Here is a 12,412-nt window from a genome sequence, read left to right on the forward strand (position 1 = left end):
CATTATGTTGAGTGAAATTAGTCAGTCACAAAAGGAAAAATACTGCATAGGACCACTAATGTAAAAGTCTAAGAAAAAGAACCCATACTAATCCACTAAAGTGGATTCTTAGTTGGTTGCTAGGATGTAGGGGTAGGGATAGGGATGGGAGGGGAAGGTGGAACACAGTGCAGAGAATAGACACAAGATAATTTGGGTATTGGGTAGGGGGACAATATACAAGTAGGGAGAGGGGAATCGAAGAACAAAGCAGATGGGAGAACAAACAGACAGGTATAAATGGGACAGAGGTAAAAAATGATGTAGGCACAGCTTTGGAACAACAGGGCTCTGGAATACAGACTGAGACATGGATGGAATGGGGAAAAGGGGGGAATAATGTTAAGATGCTTGGCTGCCTTTTGAATCATGGTTTTCCTTGTAATACATTATAAAACAGACACTGGAGGGGGAGAGAAAGGAATAACCAGAGGTATCAACATGGAAAGCTTGTAAGCCCATCTTCTGCCTATAACTGATTAGAATACCTAAATGGGGCTACAATGTGTCCAGTGAAGGAGGTTTACTGAGGAGCCTCTGCATTACATGGGAGTATAGGTGGAAGCCCGAACCACATCCAGACCTTCAGAGACGGGAAATTTTTCCACTTGAAAGGACAAGCAGACCAGCCGGGAGCAGCTAGAAAACCAGAAGACACTTCTTGAAAGAAGGACCTACAGGAAAAATACAAAATAATAAGGTCAGTCCGACTGTTACCACAAGAACATACAGGTGGCTTGCCCAGGAGACATCAAGGCAAGTGGTTGGATCCTCTCAGTACAAATTCTCTTCCAAGACTAAGATGCAAGGGAAATAAATGCCTTGACTGACAACCACGCACATCAGCCAGAAGGGGAAGCGACCGAAGAACATCAATGAAGTGGCAAGCTAAGCCCTACATCGTTCAGCAAACTACTGTGAACCCGGGTGGCGACCTGGTCGGCCAGTAGCGAGACAACATCTGGGGACTCATGGGCTCAGAATCAATGACACAGCCACAGAGGTCTAGAGTGGAGAGTGGGGCAGCCAGCCGAAAAAAAGAGGCCGGACAGATGTAAGAACACCCACACTTGCAGATGATACCCATTTGACCAGACTTCAATGACTGGATAAACAGAGCTCAACCCTAAGAAGAAAGAGGAAAAAAGCGCCATCTGATACAATTCGATAAACAGGACCTATATCTATGAATGCAGAAGCTCAAAAGAGGAAACAAATCCCTGCTGCAAGAACTATTCCCACCCCCCACACACACAAATCATAGACAGGGATGGGCAACTTGGACATTGGCTACCCAAAATGGGGGGAGGGATACAAAGGCAAGAAGTGACTGGCTTACAAGCTTTCAAGAGGGAACCTAGATCCAAAGGGTGTGAAGGAAGGTAGAGTCTCCAGTGAATAGTGTCCAGCCTGTCCAGGAAGGGCTGATGAAATGAAATACAGATGGGTCTCTTGTGATGCAGTGGTGAATAATTGTTATCAGGACTGATTGTGAGGGTTGGAAGTCTAAAGATGGACATTTTGTAGCTAAGAGGGGAGTGATTAACTTTTCAGTCTAGGAGCAGAGGACCCTGGGACCATCGATGCAGAAGAGCAAAGAGCGGAATCCTACCCAGAGAGGTAGATGGAGGCAGAGAAGACGACGTCAAGAGATGGGTTGGCTGGGAACTCGGGATCAGGAGATGGAAAGGGGCTGAAGACTGTGGTGGGTGGGTGGGTGGGGGGCATGCAGGCTTACAGGGTACACCCCTTGGTTGGGTGAGGATGCATGGTTGGGATGGTAACTGTGCCAGTGAAATGATGGATGATGGAATGAATGTGGAGCTGATGTTCTCCCATGTGGACTATCACACAATTCACAATAATAATAATAATAATAAACAAGAATAATTGACCTTTACAAAATTCTACAGATCCTAAAGCCAATTTTCTACTCCTCCTCTCTAAAGAACTAGCAACGATGGTTCACCTCTGTGGCCAGGGAAATGCGTCTGGGTTGGCCTGGATCCTCTTTTTGGTGTTCTTGCTGCTCTCATCCCACATTGGTTGGGGATGTCCACTTCCAGTTTCTGCACCTTTATTATAAATGAAAGTGGGTCTTACATTTCTGCTTCAGTCCCTTAACAGAGAATGGTCCTTACTGATAACATGTTCAAAGTACATGTGACAGTAATCCTTGCTTTTAAGAACTCTGTACTTCTTCCAAGACAGTTTGTTAGTTCTTTTGGCAGTCCAAGGTATATTCAATAGCATCAAGTCTCCTCAGTCTTCCTTATTCATTTTCTAGTTTTCACATGCTTGTGAGGTGAATGAAAATACCATGGCTTGGGTCAGGTACACCTTAGTCCTCAAGGTGACATCTCTGATTTTTCTTGTTCGCACCTTTCATGGGAACTGAATGCAGATTCAAGTAAAACTAAATCCTTGACAACTTCAATATTTTCACCACTTATCGTGATGCTGCTTACTGGTCCAGTTGTGAGGATTTCAAATATATATATATATATATAGAAGTGTAATTCATACTGAAGGCTGTAGTCTTTGATCTTCATTAGTCCTTAGGGCCTCTTCACTTTCTGCAAGCATAATGCAGGTTGTCAATAAGTCTTCCCGTGATCCTGATGCTGTATTCTTCCTCATATAAGAAGTCCAACTTCTTAGATTACTTGGTCTGCATACAGATTAAGTACGGTTTTCTGATTTTAAACTACACACTATCTCTGTATTCTGTTGGAGCAACTGACTCTTGATCCATGTACGGTTTCTGCATGAGCATAATCAAATGTTCTGGAATGTTTACCAATTTTATTCGGTACAGTGACCCTGGGTACTCCTTTCATCTTTTTATGCTTTCTGCATTGTTCACCATTTTATGCATAGTATCCTTCAGTCAATATTGCAGTGAGACATGAAAGTTTTTTTTTTTTTTTTCAGGTTGGGAAATACCAACTGTGTTCTTGCCTTTTGGTTTTCTAACTCTAGGTCTTTGCACATTTTATTTAAATATGCACTTTGTCTTCTAAAACTGTCCTTTGAAATCTTCTGTTCAATTCTTTTGTTTTACAATTTTAGTTCACTTTAACTACTCTATGTTCTAGAGCAAATTTCAGAGTCTCTTCTGACAGTCGTATTCAGTTGCTTATACAGTAGTGACTTGAATGTTGTTAGAAGCTAGAAGCCATGTCACCAGTATTTCAAACTCTATGAGGGTCCAATAACAAAGCTGTTATTAAGTGCCATTGAGTCGGTAGAGGGTTTCCAAGTTGTGGCTGGTGGGTTTGAACTGTCAACCTTGTGGTTAGCAGTCCAGTGCTTATCCTATAGCATCATATCAGGGCTCAAAGTAGGTAGTTGGATACATTAATATGAAGTTCCAGGAACATATACCCTATAATTAATTCCTCTGGCAGACAGGTACTATTATTATCCTCATTTTATAGATGAGGCTAAAGAGGCACAGTGATGCTAAGTAACCTACTCATGCTAACACAACTAGTAAAAGTCAAGATTTGAGCCCAGTCTGGCTCAGGAGTCTCGTTCTTAACCAACATGCCGGGCTTAACCATTATCCTATAAATTATAATTGGAGAAGGTAAAAAATAAATAATTAGAAGTTAATCCTGGGTACTAACTGGCTATCTGTCCTAGTCACTGTCGGGGCACAGAGACTAGATCTCTCAAATAAATGACAGAGTTTGTACCAGCAGCAATATGTATGGGTATAAAACCAAATCCACTGCCATGAAATCAATTCTGACTCATAGTGAACCTAGAGGACAGACTGGAAATCCTCCTTTGGGTTTCCGAGATAGTAAAATTTTGCAGAAGCATACAGTTCCAGCTTTTCTCTACAGAGCAGATGGTGGGTTTGAACTGCTGACCTTGTGACTGGTATCCCAATGTTTAACCCACGGTGCCACCAGGGATCCCTATGTATGGGTATGTTGTTAAGTACTGTTGAATTGGTTCCAACTCATAGTGACCTCATGAGCAACATTGCCTGATCCTGTGCCATCCTCACAATTGATGTTATGTTTGAGCCCTTTGTTGCTGCCCCTGTCACTCCATCTCATTGGGGGTCTTCCTTTTTGCTGACCCTCCACTGTACCAAGCATGATGTTCTCCAGAGAATGGTCCCACCTGATAACATGTGCAAAGTATAAGAGATGAAGTCTTACCACTTTCTCTTCCAAGGAGCTCTTTGGCTGTACTACTTCCAAGACAGATGTTTGCTCTTCTAGCAGTACATGGTATATTTTTCAATAGTCTTTGCCAAGGCAATAACTCAAATGCATTAATTCCTCTTTGGTTTTCCTTATTCACTGTCCAAATTTCAGATGCATGAAGCGATTGAAAATACCTTCCATGGCTTGAGTCAGGCATACCTTAGCCCTCAAAGTGACACCATTGCTCCTTAACACTTAAAAGAGGTCTTTTACAACAGATTGGCCTAATGCAGTATGTCTTTGGTTTCTTGAATGCTTCCATGATCACTTGGAATGGGAACAAATATTGATCTCTCCCAGTCAGTTGGCCATGTAGCTGCTTTCCCAATTTCTTTACACAGAAGAGTGAGCACTCCCAGTACTGTATCCATTTGTTGGAATATTTCCATTTGTATTCCATCAATTACTGGAGCCTTGTTTTTTTGCCAATGCTTTCACTGCAGCTTGTACTTCTTCCTTCAATAACATAGGTTCTTGATCATATGGCACCTCTTGAAAATGGCTAAGCACTGATCAATTCTTTTTGGTAAATGACTCTGTGTATTCCTTCCATCTTTTGATGCTTCCTGCGCCATTCAATTTGCCCATTGTTGTCGCTGTGTGTTATCGAGTCAGTTCTAATAGTGACCCTGTATAGGGTTTTCGATAGCAGCTAGTGAGTTTGAACTGCCATCTTTACAATTACTAGTCCAGTGCTTATCCTGCAGCGCCAAACCAGGGTTCCTAAGCCCTTCAGTATAGGAACCCAAGGCTTGAATATTTTCTTCAGGTCTTTTAGCTTGAGAAATGCTGAATGAGTTCTTCCCTTTTGGTTTTCTAAATCCAGGTCTTCGCACAGTTCATTATACTTTGTCTTCTTGAGCTGCCCTTTGAAATTTTGTTCAGCTCCTTGACTTCATTTCTTTCATTCGCTTTATTTCTCATCAAACTTTGTTTGAATGGGTCTCAAAATTCTGTGACAAATTTGTTTCCATTTAAAAAGCACTGACTGAAAAAACTAGCAACTTAAAACTGCCACATAAAAAAGAAACAAAATGGTCCACAAAGCATTGCTTTCCTTCTGAAGGTCTTATGCATTGTTACCATTAACCAGACTTTTACTATTAAACTTAAGTGGCCAACTGAGACAAACATCTCTGAGACTGTTACCACTGTTGATTAAGGTTGGTGTTGTTGCTGTTAAGTGCCACTGAGTCAGTTCCTACCCACAGCGACCCTGAATAGGAGTTCCAAGGAGCAGCTGATGAGCTTGAACCATCAACCTTGCAGTTCAAATGGCTTTGCAATATGGCGCATTAACTCACAGCACCACACCAGGATGGGGTGGCAGGTGCTAAAGGTAATATTCATTTAGCCTTCTAAGCTTTCTGTGCAGACTTGGTGATCTTGCTAGCTCCAGCAGCCTTTTTGTTCACTGCCTTGATAACACCCACAGCAAAACCACCCAGAGGAGGATAGTTGAGAAGCACTCAACCCCAACACTCATGGACTTGCCAGGAACCATGCCAACAATGGCAGCCTCACCAGATTTAAAAAATTTGGGGCCATCTTCCAGCTTCTTACCAGAACAACAATCAATCTTCTTTTTGAGCTTAGCAATCTAGCAATGTGTGCTGTGTGACAATCTAGCAGAGCGTATATCCAGCATTGATTTGGCCTGGATAGTTTAGGATGATTACCTGGGCAGTGAAGCCAACTGCTTCCGTTGGTGGGCTGTTTTTGCTGTTACGCCACATTGCCACGGTGAACAGAGATCTTCTTTTTATTGAAGCCTACACTGTCCCCAAGCAGAGTTTCCCTTAAAGCCTCATGGTGCATTTCAAGACTTTACTTCAGTGGTAACAGTGGCTGGAGCAAAGGTGATCACTATGTCTGGTTTGAGAATGCCAGTCTCCACTCTGCCCACATTGACAGTTCCAGTACCCCCAATCTTGCAGACACCCTGGCAGGGCAGACACAGGGGCTTGGTAATTTGAGTTTGTTGGTGGCAGAATGCAATCCAAAGTGCCAAGCAGAGTAGTTCCACTGGTGTTGTCATCCTTATGGGTGACTTTCCATCCCTTGAACCAAGGCATGTTAATTAACACTTGGCTTTAGCACACTGTCACCATTCCAACCAGAAATTGGCACAAATGCTACTGTGCCAGGGTTGTAGCCAGTTTTTTTTTTTTTGTTTTTTTTAATGTAAGCACTTAACTATTTAACAAATTGCTTAACAATCTCCTCGCATAACTAACTATAGGGTTGTTGTCATCGTTAAGTTCAGTTGAGTACGTTCCGACCCTTTATAGGGTTACCAAGGAGCAGTTGGTGAGCTTGAACCTCCAACCTTGCAATTCAAACTGATTTTGCAGTCCAGCGCATTAACCCTTAGCGCCATACCAGGACTCCAGGGTGGTTCAGCAGAATCCATTAATTATGTTTCACGTTGTGTGTACACCAGAAGGGCATGCTCACTGATCTGCCGATTCTTAGCTACAAGCTTCAAGTTCACCAACACCAGCAGCAACAATCAGGACAATACAGTCAGCCTGTGAGGTTCCTGTGATCATGTTTTTGATAAAGTCTCTGTATCCTGGGGTATCAATAATTGACATACCACTTATTTGCTGGTCTCAAATTTCCACAGGTAGATATCAATGGGGACACCACATACATGTTCGGTTTTCAGTTTATCTAAGACCTAGGCATATTTGAAGAAGCCCCTCCCCAACCCAGCAGCTTCTGTCTCACATTTTTTTATGGTTCTTTTGTCAATCCCACTACATTTGTAGATCTGGTGGCCAGCAGTGGTAGACTTGCTAGAATCTGTGTCTAACAACGATGATGTTGACACGAGTCTTTTCCTTTCCCATTTTGGCTTGGATTTGGCAATAGTTTTCATCACTTGTAATTTGGTGGCAAACACACACACACACACAGCTCATCCATTTGCTTTAGTTTCTCTATGCTTAAAAGCAAGTTTCAGTTTCTACTGACATCCATGTTTGTCTATTTCCTTCCTGTCTTTAGTGACATTTTGCTTTCTTCCTGTATTTTCTCGTCTTCAGTCATTAGATAAATTCAGGTAGGATATGTTTAAGGTTGTATTTTGGCTCTTGTGGACTTATTTTAATTTTCTTCAGCTTCAGCCTGAACTTGGATATGAACAATTGATGGTCTGTTCCACAGTCTACTCTTGGCCTTGTTTTGGCTGATGTTATGGAGCTTTACCACGATGTCTTTGTATAAATGTAATTAATTTGATTTCTGTGTATCCCATCTGGTGAGGTTCATGTGTATAGTCTTTTATGTTGTTTTAAAAAGGTATTTGCAATAAAGAAGCCCAGTATTGTTTCTATTACCAAGGTTATACTTTCCAACTATAAATCCTTTGTTTCCAACTTTCACATTCAAATCACCAGTAATTATCAATGCACTGTGATTACATGTTTGGTCAATTTCAGTCTGAAGAATTTGGTAGAATTTTAAAAATTTACCATCACTGGCTTTAGTGGTTGGCATGTAAATCTGAACAATACTGGTATCAACTGGTCTTCCTGTTGTTGTTAAGTGCTGTCGAGTTGGTTCCAAACCATAGTGACCTTGTATAGGGTTTCTGAGAAGTGGCTGGTGAGCTTGAACCACCGACCTTGTGGTTCAAACAGACTTTGCAGTCTAGCACATTAATCCACAGTGCCACACCAGGTCTTCCTGTAGGCAAATGGATATTATCCTATCACAGACAGCATTATACTTCAAGATAGATCTTAAAATGAATGTGATGCCCTTCCTTTTCAATTTGTCATTCCTGGCATAGTAAACCACGTAATTGTCAGATTCAAGATGGGCAATACCAGTCCATTTCAGTTCACTAATGCCTAGAATATCAATCTTCATGTGTTCCATTTCATTATTGACAATTTGCAATTTTCCTAGATTAAAACTTTGTACATTTCATGTTCCAATTATCAATGGATGTTTGTATCTGTTTTCATTTCATTTTGAGTTGTACCCCACCAGCAAATGAGGGTCCCAAAAGCTCTGCTCCATCCACATCGTCAAGGTCAACTCCACTTTGGGGTGACAGCAGTTCCCGTTGTATTTTGAGTGACCTCCAATGTGAGGGGCTCATCTTTTGGCAGTATAGCAGACAATATTCTACTGCTATTCAGTCTCTCCTTCTTTCCAGTCTGTCTTAGGTCTGGAAGTTCTTCTGAAACCTGTCTACCATGGGTGACTCTCCTGGTATTTAAAATACCAGTGGCATAGCTTCCTGCACCACAAGCCACCAGAGTATGACAAACTGACAGATGAGTGATGGATATATGGGTATAATGGGTCAAAATTTATTTGCTTAAATTCTCCTCAAAACGACATAAAATATTTGTTGCTATCAAGTCAACTTGGACTCCTTAATATCCCTGGTATTACACAGTAAAACTGCTCCCTAAGCTTTCCTTGGCTGGAATCTTTCTGGAAACCGATTGCCAGGCATTTCCTCCATGGTAGCAATGAGTGGGTTTGAACCACCAGCCTTTAGGGTAAACCATATGCACCACTTAGAGACCTTAAATTCTAATAAAACATGAAGGAGAAAAAAAAAGTTTACGGCATGAGAAGTTTTTGGCATTGATTTGTTGTTATTGTGCCGTGGAGTCGGTTCCGACTCACAGTGACCCTACACAGGGTTTCTGAGGCTGTAAATCTTTACAGGAGCAGAAAAAACTCATCTTTCTCCCGCAAAACAGCTGGCACTTTCGAACTGCTGACCGTGAGATTAGCAGCCTGATTTGTAACCACTACACTACCAGATTAGCAGTTACAAGAAAGGACATTAAGTCCCGACTTCCTACAACAGCTTTTATTTTTCATTTAAAAGAGAGTCCATTTTCCTACATTTAGATGAAATATGCATTTTTTTCCGACTGTTTCAAACATGTTTATTAACTGAAAATCATGATTCCTCTTCTACCCTTCTCATTCTTTCGTAGGCTATCTATACACTAGCAACATACACACTCAGAAAATTACCCAATCCTATTTGATGAGTAAACAATTTCTTTACATGTTTAGCAAATCTAAAAAAATGTACTACCTCATTCTATTCAGGGTTTCATTTATAATATTTACTTCACTAGGTTTATGTTTCTGTGACGAATATGATAAGCATCCTATTATTAAAAACAGGTCAAACTAGCTCTTTCTATTCCTTATTATTTTGAAAATGGCAAGTTCCTATTTGTGAAATATCTGCAGGTAAGTAAAGCAATTGGGCAAGGGAGTGAGCTGTAGGATGCCTAAAGGAAAATCGTCACTACAGTATGTAAAGAGGAAAAATAAGGTATGTAGAAAGAGATCCTTTGAGTAGCAAATGTGATCTATTTTTTCTACATTTTATTATATCGAGTCCGAAAGGGTATTCTTTCTTAAGACGTATAAATGTTTCCTTTTAAATAATAAATATTTATTGATTTATAGTGTAAAGGATAAGAGAATATAGGTTACTCTTTGAAATAAAAACCACATAAACGAGCATTTTAGTACAAATAATTAGAATATATTTATACTATATATAAATCTACATTTTAGAAGATACTCCTGGAATTTTGCTCTGATTATCATCCTAGAATTCTCTTAAAAGAATCATGGGAAAAATTAGATGACGACTGTGAAACAGGCTCTCCCACTACAATACTGCTTCTGTCATTCAGAGTTTTGACAATAGCTGTAGCTGGAGACTGAAGCACTTTACAAGAAAGCCTCAATTCTTCCATCAGCTGGATCACGGCTGAAGTATTTCACCTGAATTTCTTGGCCAACTTCTAATCCTAGAGCAGTAGGATGTCTAATCTTTTGCTGATCGAGCTGTGTGTTATGAAGTAGTACTGTAGTCATATTTGGAAATAGTTTCACCATTACTCCAGTATCTCTGATTTCAATTATTGTGGTGGTATACATTGCTCCAAATTCTAACTGTTGCTCCTGAACATCTTTGCAGCTTTCACTAATGAAGTCTCTTGCTTCATGCACAGCACTGGGTGTTGGTGCAAATACAGAAACTGTTTCTTCATCTGCCTAATTAATAGTTACTCCTGTTTCAGCCACAAGTCTTTTTAAACGATATCCACCTGGTCCAACAAATTTTGATCATTTTGAGAGTGGAACTTGAGCAGTTTCAACAACAGGACCATTTTCTTTTCTAGATGCTAGAGGTTTTGAAGTAGTTTTGTTCATTATCTGTAATATTTCCTTCTTTGCCATTGAATCTTGTTGAATAGCCTCCATTATGATTTTTATTGGTATCTCAGGTAATTTATTATCAGCCTGTAGTGCAGTTATTCCCTTATCAGTGCCAGCTATTTTGAAATCCATGTCACCATTGTAATCTTCAATTCCCAGAATGTCTGTCAGTAAACGATAATCTATTTCACTCTTCTCAGGATTGGTTTTGGTGACCTGCAATAGCAGATGAAATTGGAACCCCTGCGTCCATTAATACTAAACTTCTACCATATGCAGATGCCATAGAAGAAGACCCGTTTGACTCTAGGACTTCAGATGTCACCCTTATGGTGAAAGGAAAATCTCTGGGAATAACAGGATACATAGCTTTCTCTGCAAGTGCACTATGCCCAAGTTCTCTTCTACTCACATCAGTAACTTTGACAATTTCATTAGTTGCATTAAGGAGGAAACTCACAGTGCAGCATGAAATTTTTATCTTTTATTCCTTTTATTGCTGATATAATTCTATCAGATTTAGTACTGTTAACAGTACAAAGAACCTCTGTTTGTCTCCGTTGAGCTAATGCTGATCCATGAAGAGTTTTAAACATATCTACCTCACAACTTATATTCCTAAGTGCAGTCAAATCACGACCATTACACCTTTTGTATTCATTCAAAATAGTACTTCCAAAGACTTCCTTTGAAACAACATTGAAGGACTCCATTATGTCATATGGGTCAGCCTCTGGAAAGTTTTCTTTTAGTTGTTCCTCAGTTTCTAACCTTATCTTGTTAACAGCTTCATCTCTGGAAATTTTATCAAGTTCATAATCTGTATAAACGGCATAAAGTCTTTCCATGGCAAGTTTATGAATGTGTTTCACAATCTGTGGTGGAGTAAATAACTTCTGAGGTGTCCTCTTGGTAACACCAATTTCTTTGACCAACTGCTGTATCCCTTGAATTATTTGCTGGCTATACTTCACTCCCGCTTTGCTGTCATGGCAAAAGTCCTGCTGTCAAACATTCTCTGCAGAGGCTTCCAACATGACAATCTGACTCCTAGGTGCTCCTGGAACCACTAAATTTAAAGTACTGGAAGACATTTCTTTTTGTGTAGGGTTAACAACACATTCTCCATCAATTATTCCTATTCGCACTGTCCCAATGGGTCCATTCCAAGGAATATCTGATAATGAGAGGGCTACTGAAACACCATTACTTGCTAGGACATCAGGTTCATTAACTCCATCTACTGCTAACAGATTGCAAAGGACCTGTGTATCATAAAAGTAGCCAGCTGGAAAGAGGGGTCGAACTGAACAATTAGTCGACTTGTATTTCTTTATCAGAAGAACCAATTTCTCTTCTAAGATAGTTTGTGGGAATTCTACCTGCTGCAGCAGCTTTCTGTCTATAGTCAACCACTAAGGGCATGAACTGGGAGGGTGAAGGTTTTATTTTACTGACTGCTGTCACCATCACTGCTCTGTTACCTGGCTGTACTACAGCAGAGCCATCTGCAAATTTGGTCAGTTTCCAAACGATATTTCTAATTTTCTGCTTCCTAAGTCCATGGTGACAGCTCAAGACCCCATGTCACCACACAGTGCTCGTACTTGTAATGGGGTAAGTACCCGAGACCATCCTGGCAGACCGAGAGGACCACAGCCCAGGAGCCAGAGCCGGAACTGGAGACACGAGCCTAAATAAAAGTGCCAAAATGCAGACATAAGAATTATATGAGCAAAATAATGAATTAACTGAAAATACTCAAGGCCATCTCCAAACCTGAAGAGACCCTCATTTCTGAGCTGGGAAGAATTTTGCAAGCTAATTGTTGTTTTTGAGTACCGTGGAGTCGGTTCTGACTCACAGTGACCCTGCACAGGGTTTCCAAGGCTATAAATCTTTATGGGAGCAGAAACTACCTGCGG

At 40.6% G+C, this 12,412-nt stretch overlaps 1 protein-coding gene and 1 pseudogene across 1 annotated transcript in view; both read right to left on the minus strand.

Moving 5' to 3' along the window:
- LOC102838240 (transcription elongation factor A protein-like 8-like) overlaps window positions 1-6,001 on the minus strand; it is a 39,017-nt gene extending 33,016 nt beyond the window's left edge. The window contains exon 1 of the mRNA XM_006867763.1: window positions 5,945-6,001. Within this exon, the coding sequence (XP_006867825.1) occupies window positions 5,945-6,001 (57 nt within the window). The remainder of the gene's footprint in view (window positions 1-5,944) is intronic.
- A 3,864-nt stretch (window positions 6,002-9,865) lies between these two features.
- LOC102838613 lies at window positions 9,866-12,208 on the minus strand (annotated as a pseudogene).
- Between the last annotated feature and the right edge of the window lie 204 nt (window positions 12,209-12,412).

This window comes from Chrysochloris asiatica, unplaced genomic scaffold (assembly GCF_000296735.1).
Source record: "Chrysochloris asiatica unplaced genomic scaffold, ChrAsi1.0 scaffold00109, whole genome shotgun sequence".
Classification (NCBI taxonomy): domain Eukaryota; kingdom Metazoa; phylum Chordata; class Mammalia; order Afrosoricida; family Chrysochloridae; genus Chrysochloris; species Chrysochloris asiatica.